At 36.4% G+C, this 22,784-nt stretch overlaps 3 protein-coding genes across 4 annotated transcripts; 1 reads left to right on the top strand and 2 right to left on the bottom strand.

Annotated features, from left to right (window-relative positions):
• The first annotated feature begins 9,723 nt into the window (after positions 1–9,723).
• On the top strand, positions 9,724–12,929 carry LOC114319103 (protein transport protein sft2). The gene is made up of 4 exons (XM_082884770.1): positions 9,724–10,314; positions 11,579–11,846; positions 12,035–12,139; positions 12,692–12,929. The coding sequence occupies exons 1-4, from the start codon at positions 10,115–10,117 to the stop codon at positions 12,800–12,802; spliced, it is 684 nt and encodes a 227-aa protein (XP_082740896.1). The 5' UTR covers positions 9,724–10,114; the 3' UTR covers positions 12,803–12,929.
• A 58-nt stretch (positions 12,930–12,987) lies between these two features.
• Positions 12,988–15,470, bottom strand: LOC114319067 (uncharacterized). The gene is made up of 2 exons (XM_028266052.2): positions 14,328–15,470; positions 12,988–14,207 (listed from the first exon to the last, which is right to left on the bottom strand). The coding sequence occupies exons 1-2, from the start codon at positions 14,354–14,356 to the stop codon at positions 13,223–13,225; spliced, it is 1,014 nt and encodes a 337-aa protein (XP_028121853.2). The 5' UTR covers positions 14,357–15,470; the 3' UTR covers positions 12,988–13,222.
• Positions 15,471–16,090: 620 nt separating this feature from the next.
• Positions 16,091–22,228, bottom strand: LOC114319068 (putative membrane protein At3g27390). Of its 2 annotated transcripts, none has more exons than XM_028266054.2 (10): positions 21,814–22,228; positions 20,229–20,337; positions 19,919–20,111; positions 19,058–19,194; positions 18,671–18,959; positions 18,479–18,585; positions 18,210–18,348; positions 17,935–18,130; positions 17,610–17,850; positions 16,091–16,495 (listed from the first exon to the last, which is right to left on the bottom strand). In XM_028266054.2, exons 1-10 carry the CDS (start codon positions 21,905–21,907, stop codon positions 16,294–16,296), a joined length of 1,707 nt encoding a protein of 568 aa, XP_028121855.2. In that variant the 5' UTR covers positions 21,908–22,228; the 3' UTR covers positions 16,091–16,293. The 2 variants fall into 2 exon arrangements, with proteins under 2 accessions (XP_028121855.2, XP_028121854.2); XM_028266053.2 differs by having other exon boundaries at positions 16,091–16,507.
• Positions 22,229–22,784: the final 556 nt, after the last annotated feature.

Genomic DNA, 22,784 nt, shown 5'->3' on the forward strand with positions numbered 1-22,784 from the left:
AAAGTGAGGAAGATGAAAAGAAATAAAATAAAAAATGAGAAATTGAACACCTGGCGGTATGGAATGGCATGTTCACCACGTTCTCTTTTGATGTAGGAAGTGATTGCACGTGGAAGACGGGATGTGAGAAAACATGGGGAGCAAGCCCATGGTTTCTGATTGGATTTTAGTGCAGAAAATATTAGGTTTCAGTGTAATTTGATTACAAAAAAATATAGAGAAAAAATATAATAAAAATATCATACGGTTCAGAAATTAATATTGAGTAATAATATAAAGTCAAAATTTTTTTATTTTATTTTGTTTTGAATAAATTTTCAGTATAAAAATATACAGACTATTAAATTCAAAATATTGTGAATAATTATTTAAGAAAATTAAAAATATACATATTATTTTTATTATATAAAAATACGGGGTTTCACAGCTTGAGCGTGGAATCCTTCGCTCAAGCGTGGAAGCCAAAATCTGGGTTTTCCAGATTTGCTTCCAAAGCTCAAACCAAGAGTCAAACATGCCAAAACTCATCCTTTTGGGCCAATTTTCTGAAAAACACTTAGAAACTCATACTACAACATGTTTTGAAGATCATTTTTATAAAATCAAACCCAAGGGTGTGACAATTGAACACAATTTTTAATGAAACTTGAAGAACAATGCAAGAACATAACATTCATGAGTTCTTATGAATTTCAATGCTCTAAAGCATGATCAAATGCAAGCTTGAACTCAAAAACATGGTGAATTCTTGGATCACAACTAGAATATGAACATACATGTAAGAATTTCATGAAAAATTACATCAAACTCTATGATATGGACATGCATGTATGAATTCACTCCCAAATCAACACTTTAAGTTAATTTTTGACTCTAATCACCAATTTGGACATAATATCAATGAAACTTTCATGAACAATGCATGTAACAACTTAAATTCATAATCAAGAGAATGAATTTCCTACCTTAAGTCTTGAACTCCAAGTATGGTAGCCCAATTTTGCAAGTCCTCTTCAAATCCTCTAATTTCAAGCAAAATTTCTAGATGAATTCAATTTTCCCCTATTCTCCCTCTCTCTCACGGTTTGGTCTTGAGGAAATGGTAAAATGATAGTGCCAACATATGAATCAAGACTAAATAAATGGCCTAGAATTAATCCACTCAATGGCAATTGTGTAATAAATTCAAACTAATGTAATTTAACTTTATTTATTCTAATTTAATCATTCCAAATCAAATTTTAATTAAACCAACCATAAAATCATATAAATCCTAATTAGTATAAAACACAAATCAATTTCTGGCTCGGTCGCTGGTAGGGCTTTCAATTTGCAATTCGAAATTAAAACATGAACAGATCATTCAGTAACAAACAGATAAAAATGCATTCTAAGCAACACACTCACACAAACAAATTAGGATTTCATCCTAATCAATTACTTTTCATGCTTAAACACAATTTAACGCTAATCAAAAGTGAGAGTTGTCACAGTCTTCCCCTCTTAAAAAGAGTTTGGTCCTCTAAACTCGGATTACTTTCATTTCGGAAGAACACTTGGTCCAGGGGGAATAGTTCAGGATATCTTTTCATCATATTGTCTTCCTTTTCCGAAGTGGCATAAACGCCACCATGGTTTTGCCAATCTACTTTCACTAGCGGGATTTCCTTATTTCTCAACTTCATGATTCGTCGGTTTACAATCTGAATAGGCCGTTCTTCATAAGTGTAATCATCACCTAACACCACACGGGTAGGCTCAATAACATGGAAAGGATCCCGAAGATAACCCCTCAACATTGAAATATGGAAGACATTATGCATATGCTCCATTTCAGGAGGAAGCGCTACTTGGTACGCCACTGGATTAATCTTTTTAATGATCTCATACAGCCCAACATATCTCGGTGCTAGTTTGCCCTTAGCCCCAAAACGAGTCTGTCCTTTCATTGGTGTCACTTTAACAAAAACATGATCACCTACTTCATATTCCCTGTCTCGCATTCAGACATCCGCATAACTTTTCTGTCGGCTTTGTGCGGTTTTCAATCTTTGTTGAATCAGTTTCACCTTTTATGTGGTCTCGTGTACAATCTCGGGCCCAAGTAAAGGCCCATCTCCAATTTCTGCCCAGCAAATAGGAGACCGACATTTTTTGTCATATAAAGCCTCAAAAGGCGCCATACCAATGCTCAAGTGAAAACTGTTGTTGTAGGCGAATTCGGCTAAAGGTAAATGACTTTCCTAATTTCCTTGGAAATCAAGAACACACATACACAGTAAATCTTCCAGAGTCTGGATGGTTCTTTCTAATTGGCCATCTGTCTGAGGATGGTATGCACTACTTAGTCTCAATTCGGTACCCAATGCTATTTGCAGACTTTGCCAGAATCTCAATGTAAATTTCGAGTCCCTATCAGAAACAATAGACACATGCACTCCATGCAATCTGACAATCTCATCAATATAAATTGTAGCCAATTTGTCCGCATTATAAATTGTTTTGACAGGTAAGAAGTGAGCAGATTTAGTCAATCGATTAACAATAACCCAAATTGAATCCATACCTCTACTGGAGTGAGGTAACCCAACAATGAAATACATAGTAATAAGTTCTCATTTCCACTCTGGTATTGGTAAGGGCTGAAGTAAACCTGTAGGTCATTGATGTTCGGCTTTAACTTGTTAGCAATGTAGGCATTTTGACACAAACTCAACAATTTCTTTCTTCATTCCCGGCCACCAGAAATTAAGCTTCAAATCTTGGTACATTTTTGTATTTCCTAGATGGCTGGAAAGTTTTGAATTGTGACCTTCTTGCAAAATTCGCCTTTTTAGTTCAGAATCATTTGGTACACATAACCTTCTCTAAAATTTCAATACATTGTTTTCAAATTTAAAGTCCGGCCTTGGTTTGGATTCCCGTTCATCAATGATCTTCTTTAAAAAGTCATATTGGTGTTGTTTCTTTTTAATCTCCCCAATAAGTGCCGGTTGAGCAGAAATAGCAGCTAATGTCCCACCTTGTTCTCGTAAAACAATCTCAACTTCAAATTTCTCAAGATCACATAGCAGTTCTTTCTGTCCGGTGAGCAAACAGACCAAATTTCCAATTGATTTCCGACTCAGTGCATCAACAACGGTGTTAGTTTTTCCCGGATGGTACAAAATTTGCAAGTCATAGTCTTTTATCAGTTTTAACCATCTCCGCTGTTTCATGTTCAACTCTTTCTGTGTAAAAAAATATTTTCAGACTCTTGTGATCTGTGTACACTTCACATGTTGCCCCATATAAGTAATGGCGCTAAATTTTCAATGCAAATACCACTGCGGCAAGTTTTAAATCATGAGTTGGGTAGTTCTTCTCATGTGGTTTCAGTTGTCAGGAATCATACGCAATAACTTTACCATTCTGCATTAATACACATCCCAAACCCTTATAAGAAGCATCACTAAAAATAGTAAATCCATCCGTACCTGAGGGTAGGGTAAGAATTGGTGCAGTCACAAGTTGAGTTTTCAATTCTTGGAAAGCTGATTCTTTCTGATCGGTCCAGTCAAATGATATCCCCTTTTGAGTCAATTGAGTCAATGGTAGAGCAATTTTGGAAAAATCTTTCACAAACCTCTTGTAGTACCCAGCTAAACCCAAGAAACTCCGAACTTCAGTAACATTAGTCAGTCTAGGCCAATTCACCACTACTTCAATCTTTTGTGGGTCAATTGAAATGCCATCCTTACTAATCACATGCCCCAAAAAACATAACATTGTCAAGCCAAAATTCACACTCTGTTAGTTTTGCATACAGTTTTTGTTCTCTTAAGGTCTGTAAAGCAATTCTCAAATGACGTTCATGTTCTTCCTTACTCTTGGAATAAATCAAAATGTCATCTATAAAAACAATCACGAATTCATCGAGGAATGGTTTGAAAATTCTGTTCATAAGGTCCATAAATGCAGCAGGCGCATTAGTAACTCCAAAAGGCATAACAAGAAATTCATAATGTCCGTACCTCGTTTGGAAGACGATCTTTTCAATGTCCTCTGTTTTGACTTTCAACTGATGATATCCGGATCTAAGGTCAATTTTGGAGAAAACTTGAGCACCTTGCAATTGGTCAAATAAATCGTCAATACGAGGCAATGGGTACTTGCTTTTCACTGTTACCTTGTTCAATTCGCGGTAGTCAATGCAGAGTCTTAGTGAGTCGTCTTTCTTTTTCACAAATAAGACTAGTGCGCCCCACGGTGAAGTACTGGGCTTGATGAACTTCTTATCTAACAATTCTTGCAGCTGAATTTTCAATTCTTTCAATTCGGTAGGTGTCATTCTGTACGGAGCTTTAGAAATTGACTGTGTACTTGGTAACACCTCAATGGCGAATTCAATCTCCCTATCAATCAAATCCCCTAGCAAGTCATCTGGAAAAACATCTAGGAATTCTTTGACTATAGGAATACTGTCCACATTAGCTTTAGTATCAGCAAGTATAGTCAATATACAACATAAATACCCTTTACACCCCTTTTTAATTAATTTGAATGCTTTCATGGACGAAATCAGATATGGGGGAGGTACTACACCAACTCCGTTAAATACAAATTCAAGCAATCCAGGTGGACGAAAAATAACTTATTTCGTTACACAGTCTATGGAAGCATGATATTTTGTTAATCAGTCCATTCCCAAAATTATATCGAAATGGTCAATATTCAAAGGCAGTAAATCAACATACAAATGTACATCTCCAATAACAATCTCACATGCAGGATACACATAAGCACAAGTCATGGATCCCCCAGCAGGTGAAGATACAACTAACAAATAATTCATAGGTTCCAATGGTCTATTTAACTTTCGTGCAAAAGCATGCGCGACAAACGAATGTGTAGACCCCAAATCAATCAAAATATAGGCATTTTGAGCACAAATTGAGAGTATACCCGACACAACTGTCTTGGTGTTCTGCACATCTCTTGGTACGAGTGCAAACACCCGGCCTTGCCTTAAAGGCTCCTTTCCAGTAGCTTTGGGATTGGGTTTTGGTGTAATAGTTGATGCTGCGGCGCTAGCTGCAACCTTACTATTTCCTTGAGACGTGGAAGGGCAATCTTTGACCATGTGGTCCACCTTGCCACACCTGTAACATGCCCCAGAAATTTTGTAGCAAACCCTCTTATGTCTTTTGCCACATTCGGAGCAAGGTGGTATGGAACTGTTTTCCTGACTAGAGCTTCTTGTTGACCCTATGTTTTGTTTTTATTCAATGAGTTATTTCGGCCCTTTTTGAAATTGAAGCCTCGCCTCTTACCCCGTCATTCGGTCACCGGTGTCTTAGTCTGTTGCAATGCAGTGACCTTTGCCTCAGCCATAATTGCTCGGTCAAGGACATTCACATATTTGAGTAGTTTCAAAACATTGATTCGATCAAGTATCTCTACATTAAGCCCACCTTCAAACTTCCTGGCCTTTTTATAATCAGTATCAACCATGTGTGGTGCATATCGGGCGCGTTCAGTGAACTTAGATTCATACTCTACTACTAACATGGTGCCTTGCTTCAACTGTTCAAATTCAGTTACCTTGCGGTCTCGGACACACTGGGGAAAGTATTTCTAAAAAAAGGCTTCTTTAAACTGAGCCCAAGTCATAGCATTTTTTGTATCACGAATGAGCATCCACATCGTCTAGCCTCTTCTTGTAAGGCAAAGGTAACCAGTAATACCTTGTGTGCCTCCGAACAAGGAAACACTTCGAACAACTTTTCGATTTCTAAAACCCATGCTTCGGCCTTTAATGGCTCAAGACCTCCTTGAAACGTTGGTGGCTTCATTTTGTTGAACTTCTGTGTCAAAGAAATTATATCATCATTGATATTCGGTTTTGGCTGTACTGGAGGAGGTGGGGGCTGTTGGTTCTGTTGTTGCCTTAAGGCCTCTGTCTACAGTTCAACCATTCTTTCCAACCTTGCCATTCTTGTTTCAGATGATTCAAATTCATCAGCATTTCTTGCATTCTCTATTTCACTATATGAAGTACGGTAATAATAAACATAGGAAATTGCTTACTTAAGCACATTAGCACATATATTCATATCATGGCCACACACACTTTCTTATTCTCATGCAATGCCCTAATTACTTTTCTAGGACATCCTACAGCTCATTTGGACACATGTGTGTGGTATAACTCGTGCTCTGATACCACTCAGTCACGACCCAAACCCGTCCCTAAGGGTTTAGCATCGTAACCGGCCAGTAATCCGTGATTACCAAAGGCCTACTTAACAGTAATGACAATAATACAGTATAAAGGGGCTGGCGAAAGTCAAACAGTAAATAAAAGATGTCCAATGAACTGTGAAAATCTGAATGAAAAAAGACTTTTATGGACAAAATCACATTCATAACCATAAACATATATACACATTAGATGCATATAACATCCAGGTTAAGGACATAATCTCTTCACCAAATTGTACAGTCAAGTCTTATTTAGTCAGTACAAAACAGAGACAGAAGGGTGAATCCGAAGCACCCAAAAAACAGCCTTGGCTTGAGCAGACTCGGAATCTCGAAGTGAGGCACAACGGTTGGCTGGACAAAACATGAGCTTAACTCGACGCTTTTAGCTCCGGTCTGGTAACTGGACACCTACATATAAATATAAACAGTGAGTTAAAGCCCAGTGAATAACAATTGTCTAAAAGGGTTAAGAATGGATGTCCTTTCAGTGATTAAAACAGTCATTTGCATTAGTAGATCAGTTATTCAATTAGTGGCTCATATTTCATGCCATATCAGTCATGTAGAAACCATAGCGATCATACGTGGTACATCCAATAGCAGAATAGCACAGTAGGTCTTAATAGACCGAACAGTCAGTTGATGGCCATCAAAACAGTAAACAGTAAATAGTAGTAGTTCTAAACATTGGAACTGACAGAGATCTCTGTAACAGTACAGTAGTAGTAACAGTAACAGTAAGTTGCTATGGATGCCACGAGTACAGTTCATAAAAACAGGACAAACATTCATTTAGTAAACAATATCATTTCAGATAGCAGTACAATCAATCATTCAGAAAATAATTATAATTTAACATAGCTTTACAACATTGTTACTCACAGATTACTGGGCTATAGGCAGGCTAATCAGCGTCCTCGGGTGCCAACCCTATACAGTTGCAGAACGAACGCACACTAAGTTACACACTTGGGATTAATGATTTAGCCCCTAACTTGACTTGGTGTGGTTCTAAAACATTATCCTCATTAAGATGCCTTAAACATGGCCTAGGAATGCCTAGGATGGAATGAGGATGCAAAAATGTACTTTAAAACACTTTTCAAAATTTATTGAAAACAGGGGTCTCGCTCGAGCGAGCTTACCAAAACAGAGAGGTCGCTCGAGCGTAGACTCCCTCGCTCGAGCGGTCTGTAAAAATGCAAAAAGTACTGGTTGCTGAAATTCGCCGCTCGATGCTCGCTCGAGCGTGAGACACAGTTTTTCGCTCGAGCGTAGGTCTCGTCGGTCGAGCTTGCGTCTGCACACGCAAAAATCTGAGAGCTTGCAATCTACGCTCGAGCCAGCATTCCGTCGCTCGAGCGACCAGCAGAGCTCTGAACACAAAGTTGGTCGCTCGAGCGTGGAATCCTTCGCTCGAGCGTGGAAGCCAAAATCTGGGTTTTTTAGATTTGCTTCCAAAGCTCAAACCAAGAGTCTCATCATTTTGGGTAATTTTCTGGAAAACACTTAGAAACTCATACTACAACATGTTTTGAAGATCATTTTTATAAAATCAAGCCCAAGGGTGTGACAATTGAACACAATTTTTAATAAAACTTGAAGAACAATGCAAGAACATAACATGCATGAGTTCTTATGAATTCCAATGCTCCAAAGCATGATCAAATGCAAGCTTGAACTCAAAAACATGGTGAATTCTTGGATCACAGCTAGAATATGAACATACATGTAGGAATTTCATGAAAAATTACATCAAACTCTATGATATGGACATGCATGCATGATTTCACTCCCAAATCAACACTTTAAGCTAATTCTTGACTCTAATCACCAATTTGGACATAATATCAATGAAACTTTCATGAACAATGCATGTAACAACTTACATTCATAATCAAGAGAATGAATTTCCTACCTTAAGTCTTAAACTCTAAGTACGGTAGCCCAATTTTGCAAGTCCTCTTCAAATCCTCTAATTTCAAGCAAAATTTCTACATGAATTCAATTTTCCCTTATTCTCCCTCTCTCTCACGGTTTGGTTTTGAGGAAATGGTAAAATGATAGTGCCAACATATAAATCAAGACTAAATAAATGGCCTAGAATTAATCCACTCAATGGCAATTGTGTAATAAATTCAAACTAATGTAATTTAACTTTATTTATTCTAATTTAATCATTTTAAATCAAATTTTAATTAAACCTACCATAAAATCATATAAATCCTAATTAGCATAAAACACAAATCAATTTCTGACTCGGTCGCTGGTAGGGTTTTCAATTTGCAATTCGAAATTAAAACATGAACAGATCATTCAATAACAAACAGATATAAATGCATTCTAAGCAACACACTCACACAAACAAATTAGGATTTCATCCTAATCAATTATTTATCATGCTTAAACACAATTTAACGCTAATCAGAAGTGAGGGTTGTCACATTGCTGTGCTGTTGGGTTTCATCAACATGAACAAAAAAAAAAAAAATTTTTTTTGTTGATCAACATCAACAAGATCTGGGTCTGCAGATCTAGATCAACATCATCAACATCTTCATCAACAAATTGCAACAACAGCATCATCATCTTTATCATCTTTGCCAACAAACAAAAAAAAAATTCCCTGGGTCTGCAGATCCGGATCAACATCATCATCAACAAATTGCAACAACATTATCTTCAATAAATTGTAACAACATCAACATCATCTTCATCTCAAAAAAAAAAAAAAAAAAAATTCTCTTTCATCCTCAAATCCAGATCTACTGGAAAGGGGAAAAAAAAATAAAAATAAAAAATTAGAGAAAACAGAGGGCCGCCAATCTTCCTTCTCCTCTTCTCTCTCTCTCTCCCATCGTCTCTTCTCTTTGTATTTGAACGCACAGAGAAAGAAAGAAAAGGAAAAAAAAAAAAAAAATACCCAAAACGACATCGTTTTGGATATTCGGGCCAATTTCGAGCAAACAATTTTGAGCAACGGATCATTTTTCTAACAAAAAATAATAACTCCATTAATGAAAACTATATTTGGTGGGAAAAACAAATCTTGATTGATAGAGATCAAAAGTCAAGTTCTTTGCAATTTTAGCTAGAGCATTGTGCCAAAGACTTATTGCAAGAAGGAATGAGGGATAAGAAGGTGAGAGAAGAAGTGAGGTAAGAGAGCTGACAAACATGGGGGAGGTGAGAGAAGGGATGACAATATCGGGAGAAGGTTGAACAGAGGTTGCTGGTGTCGAAAAGGGTAAAGGAGGGCTGTCGTCGAGGTAAGGTTTTGGGTAGAGAGAAAGCCTTTAGATAATATAAAAAACAGCAGTGATTGGGAGCTCTAGTAGAGCTGCTCTAATAGCAGCTCTACTGAGCTGGCAACCAATTAAAAAAAAAAAAAAACAGAAAAAGACATAACAGTGGCCAGAAGAAGACAATTTAATGCTAAGTTTAGAGGTGCTCTTTTAGAGCTCTAAAGCAATTTTCTATAAAAAAAAAGAAAAAGAAAAAGAAAAAGAAAATCCACATTTTAGTAATTATAAAAGCTTTCCATTTGTATTGTTATTTTATGATTTCCCTGTATATTGTAATTAATGTGTGATGTAATTGTGTCAATAAAATAAAAAAATCTCTTCCAAAATCCACATCCGAAACATAACCCTTGAAAAAAAAACGGAAAACCCGCGGCGCAGTAAGAAAACGCATCAGATCAGATCAGATCCCCAATCAGACATCAAAGCTTGATTCTCAGTCTTTCCAGAGAGAGAGACAGAGAGAGTGAAATTGCTGGTGATAAATCCGATTCTTTCTCGGAAGTCTCTCACTCTCGATCATCACAGTCGTCTCTCTCCATTCCGTCCTTCAAAATTCTACAAATATGCAGAAAACTGCCCAAGCATGGTTCGCCGGAGGCCCCAGTAGCAGCAACGATCTGCAGAAATCGTCGTCGTCTTTGCTCGCCGATTGGAACGCTTACGCAGCCGCCAAAGAGTCCGAAGACGCTGATTCCAGCTTAGGCTTCGATCTCGAGGCCGCCGTCAGGACCGCCAACGATAAGGTCTCCGGCACTTTCAGCCAGTAAGCAACAACACCTCAATTATCGCAATTGCCATTAATTTTTCCCAAATTTAGGTCTCAATTTTACTGTTTCTGTATTTGTGCATATGTGTAAGTATGTGCATGTGAGATTGTATTCATCGATGGTGTATGTTATAGTTATACCTTCGGATCTAACTCGTGTACACAGAAATTGAACTTGTAATTGAAATTTTGACCGTTATTTTGTTGTACTGGAATTGGTATGTGGAGGTTTTGTAATCCAATAGTGGTGGAAATTATACAGCTCTTTAAATCAATTTAAATAGCTAATGACAAAAAATTGAGCTGAATTAGAGGTAAAGTTCAAGACTTTAAGTAGATGGAAGTGTATGATAAGCTTGCTGATCTGATGCACGGTGAAACTTTTGGGTAATTATTTAGTAATCCGGGACAATAGACACGTGGTGCTCCATAACATTGTGATTGGTGGATAAGGTGAATAGGTGGGATATTATGTTGGGTGATTGAGCAACATGAGGAGGCATATTGAATGATAATTGATTAGGGAGTATGGACACGTGGTACTCCCGGATTATTGAATAATTTTCCGAAACTTTTATTCCGACGCCCAATCACTGTATGGTGTGATCCCTGAGAGGTAGATCTGAGTTATAGTCAGGGTTGGATATTTCAGGAATGTAGGTGTAAGAAGTGATTGGTTGATGAAGTAGAATGAAGTTGAGATAAAGTTCAAAACTAAGTGGATGGAAGCGTATTATAAGGTTGCTGATCCGATGCACGGTGAAACTTTTATTTCGATGCCCATTCTCTGTATGGTGTGATCCCTAAGAGAGAGATCTGGGTTATAGTCATGTTAGATGTTTCAGGAATGTCTGTGTCGGAAGTAATTGGTTGTTGTGGCCTTTTGCTATTAATTATATATGTTGGTTAAAGTGATCTGTTTCGGCTTATGCAGATAGTTTAGGGACGGTTCTTTTCCCTGGTATATTTTTAACATCCCATGCCAAAACTATAGGACTTGCCTGAGCTCGACCCAAATTGTATTTTAGGTCTTTTAGAAGAGAAAATGAAAACTGAAAGTAGGAAAGGCAATTTTCAGTCAATAGAACTCTATGATCGCCGATGGCTGTAGGCATTGTCATTGTATATGGGGGAATTGAAACATCAATCATTTGTGAGATTCATTTTATCTTTTTGTTGCTAACTGCTATTGATTTTTTTTTCATGCATTGATGATAAATAATAACAAATAAATAAAAAACCTCATTTGATCTTTTTATAGGGTTTCGAAAGGAGTGAGGGATATACCAGGGAACTTTCAGTCTGCCACAAGCAGTGTCCCTTCTGGAAAATCTCTGATGTACTTTGGTTTACTCCTTGCGACGGGAGTGTTTTTTGTCTTCATCGCATTCACCATGTTCCTTCCTGTCATGGTGCTAATGCCTCAGAAATTTGCTCTCTGCTTTACTATTGGATGTGCCTTGATTATTGGCTCATTCTTTGCCCTCAAAGGTCCTAAGAATCAGTTTGAACACATGTCATCGAAAGAGGTATCACAACTGTACTCTAAATTCTCCTTGTTAAGTAGCATTCTTTTGCCTTTTTTTGTAAAGAGATGATTAATTTAAGTGTTGGTTCCACCTGTCTGAGAATTTAAATTCATCCTTTTCTTTTGCATGTATATTATTGTTTTCGTTGTTTTGCACTCATTTTATGTTCTTTCTTTCCCCCTCTCCAGAGGCTTCCTTTTACATTGGGATTCATTGGCACCATGGTGGGTACGATTTATGTTTCCATGGTGCTTCACAGTTATATTCTTTCTGTGCTCTTTTCCGTGTTACAGGTATCAATCCCTCTTTTACTGTATGCATTACCTATTTCTACTTGCCTCTTTTTGCATAACTTTGCTCACATGTGGACCACATTCATGTTGGATTTGGTGTGGTTGTGCACACAAAGTTGTGTACAAAGTTGGTGTAAGTAGTTTTATTGTATGTGAAATCCTACATCATTTAAATAAAGATACATGGCATTGTCACTACTATGATGATTCATACTCTTGCTAACCCCAAGGAGTTGGCCGAGTGGTAAAGGCTTGAGGATAAAATCCAACATCTCGAGTTCGAGTCACCCAAGGGGCCACTGGAGGTTTACCTGGTTATTAACTTCAGGGTCCTGGGATTAGTCGAGATGCGCACAAACTGGCTGTACACCCAGTTATCAAAACAAATAATAATAATAATAATAATAATAATAATAATAATAATAATAATAATTCATACTCTTAATGATGAATTTTGATTTTCAATTTTTTTATAAAAATCTGCCTTTTTTTCCTAATGCATCAAAGCAGAGTGTTATTTTAATTCAAATTGATGCCATTCTGTTTTGCTAGGTCCTTGCCCTGTCATACTATGCTATTTCCTACTTCCCTGGAGGATCTACTGGATTGAAGTTTCTTTCTTCAACACTCACATCATCGATACTAAAATGTTTTGGAAGGTGACAAAAATGTATGCTTGTCAATAGATTTTCCATTTTCTTCAGGTCAATCACTTGATTGATATAAATTTATTGTTAGGATTGACTTGTTTTAACATTCAGTGGTTAATGGCATTGAGAATTACTTTTCATTGGGAATTTTACATTTATTTTTTGATATATATGTTTTAGATATGTGCTTATCCCTTGTGGGTCAATGAACCATCACTATTACTCTGTGAGAAACAATTCTATTCCTATGGGAATAATTACAACAATGCATTGATTACAATATGTGGTGCCAATGTCTTTCTTGGTTCTCACAACATACTGTACACTTTGTAGTCTTGTGTTGGTGCAACCATTTGATCCATACACACCCCAAGGATACATACCGATACTGGTTTGTACAGGTCTGGAGCCATTGCCAAATGAGGATTCCGATTCATTCGAGCTTCCAGGCATACAGAAAAAGGCAGAATTCTGATGCTTTCGAATGGCTGAGAGTTGAGTAATACCTGCTGTTGCTACTACTGCAATCACTGTCACCACCTCGGCTGCTCTCCTCTTTGTCACTATCCGATTCTGGTGCACCTGGCTTGAATATGAACAAGCCATGACCAGAGCCAGGGATGCAAAATAGCCAGGCATGTACATCCCACAAAACCTGGACTGGCAGCTTGTTAACCATGACGGTCTCATTACCCCTGAATTTCCACTGCAAGTTCCGGATATGTATCACCACAATCCCATCTATGCTTATCCACATCTCTGGATCTCTAGGCCCGGCTGTTGAACTCTCGACGACGATTTCATGCTCTTCGCTCACCGTCTGATCGAACCTTGCTCTCGTTGAGAAACATTTCTTGTTAAACACATGCTCTTTCTTGTAAAACAACACAGCCTCAACAAGGGCTGGTTTTGATTTGGTTCTCTTGTAAACCTTCTTGCTATAATCCCCTAGCAACAATACAACCTCTTCCTCTGAAACAAGAGCAACATAGAAATCCGAACAGGGTTCCGGACCACCAGAGAATCTAGCAGAGCGCAGATCCCAATAAACCTCAACCTGGTTCCCATCGACGTCAAAGATCTTGTACCCTTTCTTGCTCCAGAAGTGCCAAGGCTTGAGGTCAATCTTGCAAGAATTATGATAATCGCTTTCTACACTATCGACAGAAATGGTGACCGAATGGTTCATGATGTTCTTGCACCATAAAACTGTAACATTGCGCCAATAACCCCCGATATGGGTCTGGTACACGCAAGTGACGGTGCTCTGAGCGGTTTTTTGTGTTACGAGATCGTCTGTCAACTTCTCCGCTAGAGGTGGTGGTTGCGTGTATGACATCAATTGGGTTCTTGAGGAAGTAATTCGATACATCGATTCAATTTTATCTTTCTTCAATACATTTATGGGATCGGCGATCCTATAATTTTACATGAAAAAAAGGACAAAAATCAGAGTGAGACAAAAAAAAAAAAAAAAAAAAAAAAAAAAAAAAACTTGGTAACTAATTGATCATAAGATAAATAAGGTGGTCCATTACCTTGGAAACAAAGTATTCAGGATGTCCATTGAGAGCTGAACAAGCTATATGGAGTCACACCAAAGCATTGTTGATTGAGAGATTGTTTGATTTGTATTTTAAGATATAATTTTAGAGAAAAAATTTCAAAATTTTGTTTGGATCAAATTTTTTGATTTTTTCTTCTTCAAAATCTCTCTCTCTCCTATACATCAATCAATTATTTTTTCTTTCTCATCTTTCATTCTCAATCACTTTTTTTCTCTCACATACATTTATTCAACTACAACAAAATATTCAAACTCCAAAACTATTTTCAAAATATATAACCAAATAAATCAAAAAAATTTTTATACTCTTTTCCCAATTTTTTTTTTTTGAAAATTTATCTCAAAACACAAACCAAACACACCTGAGATTTTGTTCTCAAGATTTCAAAATGGTGTCATGAAACGATCAAATGGGTTGAGTTGCCAGAGAAACCATCATATGTTGGGTTTGCAAATTTCACCCAAAAAAAGAAAAAGAAAAAGTAATTGTTGAAGAATTTCAAAACAAGGAGAGAGAGAGAGAGAGAAGTTGTAATGAAAGTTTTTTGTTTTTGTGGAGGAAAAATCTTCACCAAGAGGCTGTTGGGGGAAGAGAAGCCCGAAAAAGAGGGCTTAAAATGAGCATAGGTTCTACAATATGTACTGTTTATTTTCTTTTTTGGGGTGGTTCCTTAAGTTCAAACGGTTTTGAGGTTTTTTGCTTTGTTGTAGTTTATGAGGTTTGGAGTGAATTTAACCCCCAAAAAATAAAATAAAATGCTACCCATTTCAAGCCATCTTGCAAAAGTTATAACATACGATTTAGATTATTATTATTATTAAATTCAATGATGGAAAAATAAGTCAAAAATATTATGTAAATTAAAATTATAAAAATATTTAACGTAATTAGAAGACTAAATCTATTTTTTTAGACTGTAAGGGTGATTAATATAATTTACCCTATACTTTTTTAAGAAGAAAAGAAAAGAAAAAACCAAATAAGTTAAAATATTATGTAAATTAAAATTATAAAAATATTTAACTTAATTAGAAGACTAAATCTATTTTTTAAAACTTTAAGAGTGATTAATATAATTTAACAAATACTTTTTTAGGGGGAAAAAAAAAAAAACACCCTCCCTGCTCTGAACCATCTGTGCAAGCATGAATGAAATAGCTCTATGACCCAAGCAGTTGATCTTAACTTGCCCATTTGACTTATTTATCAAACGAGTTAATCTTAAACAAACTTTAATTGAATTGAGTAGAGTAACTTAATTTATTATAGAGCATATAAACTTATCAAGTTAAATAAATAATATGTTTAAACTTAACTTAAAAACTCAACGAGCTTTAAAATTTGTTCAGACTTGTTTACCTAACAAATTAATATTTGACAAATTTTTATTGAGCTGAACATGAATTAAACTCAAATAATTGAGCTCAGTTCAGCCATGGTTGTAACAAGAGTGAGATTTAAAAAAATCATATACCTAGTACCAAATGAAGAACTCCATTGTGTGAGCAATGCAATTCGTTTTATGGCTACCTTAACCTGGAAGCATTTAGATGGAAGCGTCCAAAATCTATTTTGCAGATTTGAACCAGTAACAAAAACTACCATCTCTGTTTCTTCACTTTTACAATTTCACCTGGCTAACCCATGAAGCAAGTCGCGCAACCAAACACAGCCTTGTTAGCCCATGAAAGGCTCAAGGCAATCACACTATCACAGCCTATACATTACTCTCATTTCTAGAAATGTTTATAACATATCATCAAATCCATACTGAGCATCTGTTTGATTTCGAATATCATTTGAACTACCCTTTTCTGCACTCAAAACTAGACAAATCTTTTCGCCTAAACTACACTGGATGATGAAACTGGATTAAGAAACTATTCACCAGGAACCACAATTATATTTCATGGAAAATTCTACTTGAAATGTACAGTCATACTACATTCCCATCGTCTACCTTGTGCTCGCTTGTCTCTCGAAAGTTTTTGTCACCATGTCTGGTTTTCAGTCTTCCTCCTAAATCATTGGCTAAAATACCAGCCTCAATCGCGTCTATGCACAACATCTTCACCAAATTCTTGAAACGCCGTCTGAAGGTTGGTATCCGGGACATGGAACCAACAATTCCCTGCAGCCTGTCACAGATACTGTGTAAATGTTGCATGGAATTCAATTTAAGAACCAAATTAATTCATATCAAGCAATGATTTAGAAGTCATCCAGTGCAGGTTCTGCATGGTTTAATATGTAGAGGATCAAGTCATTTCTTTGTCTATAATTACATATGATATGATAACTAGCAGGCATTAGCTAGACAGTTTTTCACAAGTTTGTATCTGAGTAGGTGTAAATTAGCAAGAGAAGTGTCTGAAATGTAAAAATATTTCGAACTAACACACTCATACTCTGTCAGCCACATTATTAACTGCTCTGTTTGGTTTATAGCACCTGAAGCATCTAAATGCAGGAAGGAGAAAGAAAATGGTTTGGAGGGACCTGAGAAAAAGAATCGTACAAGAAATCATGCCTACTTACAAGTTACAACTTTGAAGGCTCCACAAAGGCAGTAAAGCCAACCATTTTTTTAGATGCGAAAGAATGAAGTTGTTTATTGTTGTAGATGCATCTTGAACATGCAAAATTAATTTTGGTCAAAGATGGGGATTATTAGAGGTTTCATCTATTAACTATAACCCTTACTATCGGGGCCTTTAGAGAACGTTTATTTTTTTAAGTTGGGCCTTTGTATGAGAATTTTTTTTTTTACAGACCTGTAGACAAAAAAGATTTTTTTTAGCCTCTATGATTGGGGCCTTTATTTCATGGGCACTTAAAAAAAGAGGTTTATTAAAGGTATTTGGACAAGAAATGTGCTTTCAGTGTTTAATGATTGAGAGCCTTTGACAGCAAAGTTTTTTCATTTTGGATATCTAGATAAGAAGAAATTTTCTGGGTTTCTAGATAAGTAGTACATTTTTTGGGCATTGGTTAAAAAAGAGTTGGAGACGAGGCATTCCAAAATCAGGGGCCTAAAGTGACTACTTTGTTCATTTGGGCCTTGATTGTATTCTTGTCAAGTGTTTAAAGAGCATAAGAATGAACAGATCTACAAGTGAGCTAAAGAGGGCAGTCACCTCTATTACTCAAATTAAATGGGGTAGTTACGAAACAAATGATGGTTAGTTGAGAGCACCTAAAACTGGTTTTAAGATGATTGAGAGACAATAGAACTGATAAAAAATTACTCACCTCCTAAGAATGGCTTGCAACTGTGCTCTTCTGACATTGTCACGGGACGGAAAATCAGTGTCATCCCACTCTTCTGGTTTGTCATTCTTGCACTGCATAATCAGCTTTTTCAGGCAGATTTCTTCATTTTCATCTAAATGAAGCCCCTTTATTTGCTCCTTAATTATCAATAGTGGACCAATGAACCACTGAAATACTTTGTCCTTTGGCCAGTTAGTCATTATCAATTCCGTATCGTCAGCTAAAAATGTCAACAAGAAAATCATAATTAAAACTCCAATTTAACATATGTCATGCAAAGAATGAAGTCAGAATAGGGGCGTACAAATTACTAAACCAGATGAATCTGACTTCGCTGATGCCAGAAGACACTCTAAAATGGACCAAGCAGGTAGTTTAATGCCCAACTTTTTACAAACTCCCTTCGCAATGCATTCCTCCAAGTCTTTGACATCAATCAGACCCTCACGAAGCAGTATTCTACCATTCTCCTCACAGGATTTAAACAGCCAATCCCATACCTGTCACATTTTAAGGATGAACCCCCAACAATTCAAAAATTAGATATTAGTGTGAAAGTGGATATAAGATGTCCCTCACCTGTATAGGCGTGGATTGTTGGATAGTCCACTTTAATGTCCTTGATTGTTGTGAAACCAGCTTTGAATTGTATGAGCCTTCTCTCCCATTCTGTTGCCCATTTCTAACACCAGGGCTCATGTTCCGACGGTACCTCGGCCTGGCTGCCGGAAGGATTTCTCAGAATCAAAATCATTGACTATTTTACTATGTTCATGACCTAACTTAAAAATGAAGGAATAACAAAAACCAAATTTATAAAGAAAAGAATATTGAATCCCAAATGGTACCTGGGAAAGCAGGACCCCTCCCTCAAATAAAGTAAATCATTTGTATATTCATCAAACAGTGAAATAACCGCCATAATGTATGCAAGTCCCATCTGTAATGAGTCTTCCTGGGAGATATGAATCTCACTTTAGCTGCTTAAGTCCTACCTCAAACTTGTAAACAATTAATTGGAAATAAAAGTTCAGGCAGACCTGCTGGACGATTACTGCACTGTATAATCCAAGAAAGAAGCTGGCGAAGAAAGCACTTATCACAGCTCCCACCACAGCTAGAGGCCATAACATGATGGCAAGAGCAGCAAATGGGACACATACTGTTTCCAAGAATGGTCCTTCTCTTCCAATTAAGTCTTCCAAAAGCCTCTTCCACCCTTTGAAGAGCATGTAAGGGCCTTTCCAAAGAGCAACAGCTGTAATAAAAGGTACATTCACTGTCAAGGCAAGCGGGATAACCAACAAACAGCTTGGTAGTTTTGATAACCTAAAAAGACAAAACAAGACATAAATTAAGCATCCAAAAAGAAGGGAAAAAAACATTTGTCATTGGGTCACAAAAAATTGAATAGGAAAGTTCCTCACCTTATGTCAATAGGCTTCTCATCTGCAGGCATCTCCTCACTCAGTTCATCCATGTAGGAGAAATATGAGTGGAAACAAAAATCAGTAAAATCCCGTACCACCATGCAGCTTCCCTTAATAGTTGGCCAACAACCGTCCTGACGATTATGCAAAATACAAGTCATATGCAAAAATGCTGAGACCTAGTTATTTGGATTAGGCTAACAGTTGGAATGGACAGAACAACCCTTTGGTACATTTTGCACAAATTTGGTAGTATATAGTAAAGTTGGATGAATGATAATAATTATGGAATCTTAAAACAGTCCGGTTGGGAAATCATTTGAAACTGAATAATTAGGACATATATATCATAAAGTTTGAGGATGGTGATGAAATTAAGGTTACGAGTGATTTTAACATTAACATAAAGAGTGAGATAGTGTAGGGGAGAGCAAGAATGCTGAAAAGTAAACAATATGGTCAATTTCCATTAAAAAAATTGGGTTATATCTCAACATCAGATCAACAATCTGTTCAGGTTATTCGAACAGAAGAATTTAACAAGAAAAAAAAAAAAAAAAAAACTACAGCAGATTTGAAGTTAGTTTGTAAAAAAATAGCAAAATGAACATAAAAAAGTTGCCATCATAAATGTTGATAGCAAAAAATACTGGCACTGAATTATCATCAATTCCAAACAGGTCCATTAAACAATGAAGGGCATGTAGAACCTCTGACAAATCAACTGCCAATCAAGACAAACTTCAGTATGTAATGTCTTTACGCAGGAATGTGAAACAGAAAATCACTTCTAAGAATCATACAGAGCATAGGTCAAGGAGAAACTTAAAACAAAGTGGTGGAAGGTGAGCGACTCACAACAAAGCAATGGAAGCATTTGTCAGTGACATTGTCTCCAACAGTCTCAAAAGTTGCAATTAGAGGAGCAAAGAACCCATATAAAATGCCACCCAAAATGCTACCCACAATTCCGAAGATTGGCCAAAGGAGTAGAGGCACCGGCAGCAACACCAGTACCAAAATCTTCAAGACCAATCCAAGCCTTTTGGTTCTGAAATAGGCACGTGGCCAAGGGAAAACAAAGAAGGAACACAGAACATGAGAACATAACAGAACAAAAACATAATTTTGTATTTAGTAAGGATATAAGTGGAAAATGGAAGCATACTTTGCCACACAGTAGCAAGTCCAGATGAAGTGAGCTGGCCAAAGGCCAATAATCACTGCAGAATTTCCAAACCCAATAACGATTCCTACCACTGGACAGATGATCACCCCTGTCCAACAAAACACAACCAAATCAACCAACGCTAACATATGAAAGATTAAGGCTGTAAGTGTATAACTGTACACACCCAAGCCCTAAAGTGGTGTTGGTCCTAACTTGAATAGAGTAGGATCCTTTGCAATAGTCTTGCAATGGTGGGTTAAGAGCAAAAACAGATTCAGATTACAAGGTTAAACTACCCTTAAACCACCCAATGATTGTGTTTTTGGCTCTTAACCATCATTGCAAGATTATTGGAAGGATGGATTATTGCAGAGTATCCTAGTCTAACTTGAATAGGCAATGGAGTTTACTTGTGGTCAAATGAAAGTGAGTTGGTTTATGTTTTGGAGGCACATGAGGGCCAGCGGGTCACGTGGTCCTTAACATTTTGAAAATTATACTTTTACCTGTAATAATAAAAAAATAAAATAAAATAAAATTTACTCCTTTAACGTTTCAAGTATGCCTTTTACTTTTTTTTTTTAAAACTTTTTCTCTTCAACAAAATCTGCCTACTTTGTCATTGTAAATATTAATTTTCGTTAAAATATTCTCTTATAAATTTTATATTAAAGAATGCTATATGTCATTGATTTTGTTTTATATCACCTGTAATATTTATACTCATGATTGGTTCCTGATAATTACAGAATTAATGATAGCAAATAATATTTTGCAATGTAATATGAGGGTGAAAAACACAAGTGATATATAGTAGCCCTCTATATATTATTTATTAACCATCTCTCTCATTTGCTTTCTCTATCCTTCTCTATATCTCTTTTTGTGTGTACATCTTGATATATTTTCGTTCTCATCTATTACAAGACATGCTATCGCTTTCTAAACCATGATGATCATCATACATAAAATCAAATTAATAACCAAAAAAAAAAAAAATCTGTTAACTCGAGCACATCTCTAAATATAACTTCTGTATCACACTGATTTTTAGTCCTACCACTAAATGAAAATTGTGTTAAGTTGGATTGTAATTGTTGCTAAGATTTCAACTTAATGTTTCCCCCTCTCTGACCCAAAATCCTGGCTCCACCACTGGATTCAAGGTGTGTGTTCAGAAATTCCCTTTAGTGTGGCCACAGCCCAAAGATTAATTTCCAACCTCTGTCCTTATCTTAAATAGAAACACACATAAACCAGAGTGGGTTTTGTGTACTAACCCATCCCATCTATCGTAAATTACACAAACATGTCAAGTGCAATCTGCATAAAGTTCACACAAACACACATTCATGCTTATAGTAATATTTTGATTTTTGATTGTTATCAGACAAGCTATAATTAACTCATCTTTGGATTGATGGGGTTCATCTTCTAAAGAACTACATACCATATGCACCCCATTTTCTTCTTTTATTTTGAGATATTTGGTTATAATTTTTTTTAGTTATAAGGGGCACATGATATACACAGTTTTACTTTTAAGAGAAAAAATATATAAATGTAAAAATAATAAAAATACCTTTGAGAAGGCCGAGGAGGAGGAGGGAGAAGAAGAAGGGAAGAAAGGAGAGGAAGCTCCAGAGCTTGGATATGAAGCCTACAGGAACCTCCATTCCCTATTCTCTTTCACCTACTTCACAACCAGAGGAGGAGGGCAATTATGGAATTATAAATCTGAATCGGTTCTGTTTCTGTTGTTGTCAAAAACAAACGAACAAAAAACACAGTGGCTGTTAGGGTTGGGGGAGAAGAAGAAGAAGAAGAAGAGAGGGGTTTGAGAGTCTGTTAATGGGGAAGGACACGTGGAGTGAGGTGGTGAATTTCATGGGGACAGATGTCGAAGGAGAGAGAGAGGGAGGGAAGATGAACATCAGATTCCCGAAAAGGGTGTGTCCGTGTGGAGACGGTGACAACACATGGAGACTCTCTCTCATATGGCGCCAAAAGGAATCCAACCGCCTTAACCATCATGGATTTGTGGGTGGGTGGGTTACGGGTACCGAATCCACCGCTCCAAGTTTTTTATTTTTTATTTTTTTAAAAAAAATTTACCTATAAATTTTATTTTCAGGAATGGTAATTCGTTTACTACCAAAAGTTTTCTTATAAACCAATTAGTCCTATTAATTTTGAAAAAGGTGATTTAATATATTATTTAAAAATTAAATTTACGATTATATTCTTATTTCTATTAATTTTTTTTCCTTTTTATGCTAGAAATATAAATATATAATTTATGGGAATTAAATTTGGGATTAACTTTTATATGAGAATATTTTTTTATTTGGAATAACTTGAGATGTGAGATTTTTCAAACATTTCGAAAGTACTGCAAATGATTTGAAATATGAGATTTTTCAAATATTTTAAAATGAATACAAAAACTCATTAAGCTTCGTTTGGGAAGCCAATCTTGAGGCTTTTTTTGGCTATTTTAGCCACAAAAAATAAAATAAGCTTTTTAACCCAATAAGATAAAATATCACGTCT

This window comes from Camellia sinensis, chromosome 8 (assembly GCF_055761805.1).
Source record: "Camellia sinensis isolate YWXY chromosome 8, ASM5576180v1, whole genome shotgun sequence".
Classification (NCBI taxonomy): Eukaryota; Viridiplantae; Streptophyta; class Magnoliopsida; order Ericales; family Theaceae; genus Camellia; species Camellia sinensis.

Bases quoted from the DNA above. Each gene is read 5' to 3' on its own strand.
- LOC114319103 (XM_082884770.1), top strand. From the start codon at position 10,115: ATGCAGAAAACTGCCCAAGCATGGTTCGCCGGAGGCCCCAGTAGCAGC. The intron at 10,315-11,578 runs GTAAGCAACAAC...ATCTTTTTATAG, and splicing joins GTCTCCGGCACTTTCAGCCA to GGTTTCGAAAGGAGTGAGGG. The intron at 11,847-12,034 runs GTATCACAACTG...CCCCCTCTCCAG, and splicing joins AACACATGTCATCGAAAGAG to AGGCTTCCTTTTACATTGGG.
- LOC114319067 (XM_028266052.2), bottom strand. From the start codon at position 14,356: ATGGACATCCTGAATACTTTGTTTCCAAG. The intron at 14,208-14,327 runs GTAATGGACCAC...GTAAAATTATAG, and splicing joins CTGAATACTTTGTTTCCAAG to GATCGCCGATCCCATAAATG.
- LOC114319068 (XM_028266053.2), bottom strand. From the start codon at position 21,907: ATGGAGGTTCCTGTAGGCTTCATATCCAAGCTCTGGAGCTTCCTCTCC. The intron at 20,112-20,228 runs GTATGCTTCCAT...TGCCTATTTCAG, and splicing joins ACTTGCTACTGTGTGGCAAA to AACCAAAAGGCTTGGATTGG. The intron at 18,586-18,670 runs GTCTGCCTGAAC...CATATCTCCCAG, and splicing joins GTGCAGTAATCGTCCAGCAG to GAAGACTCATTACAGATGGG.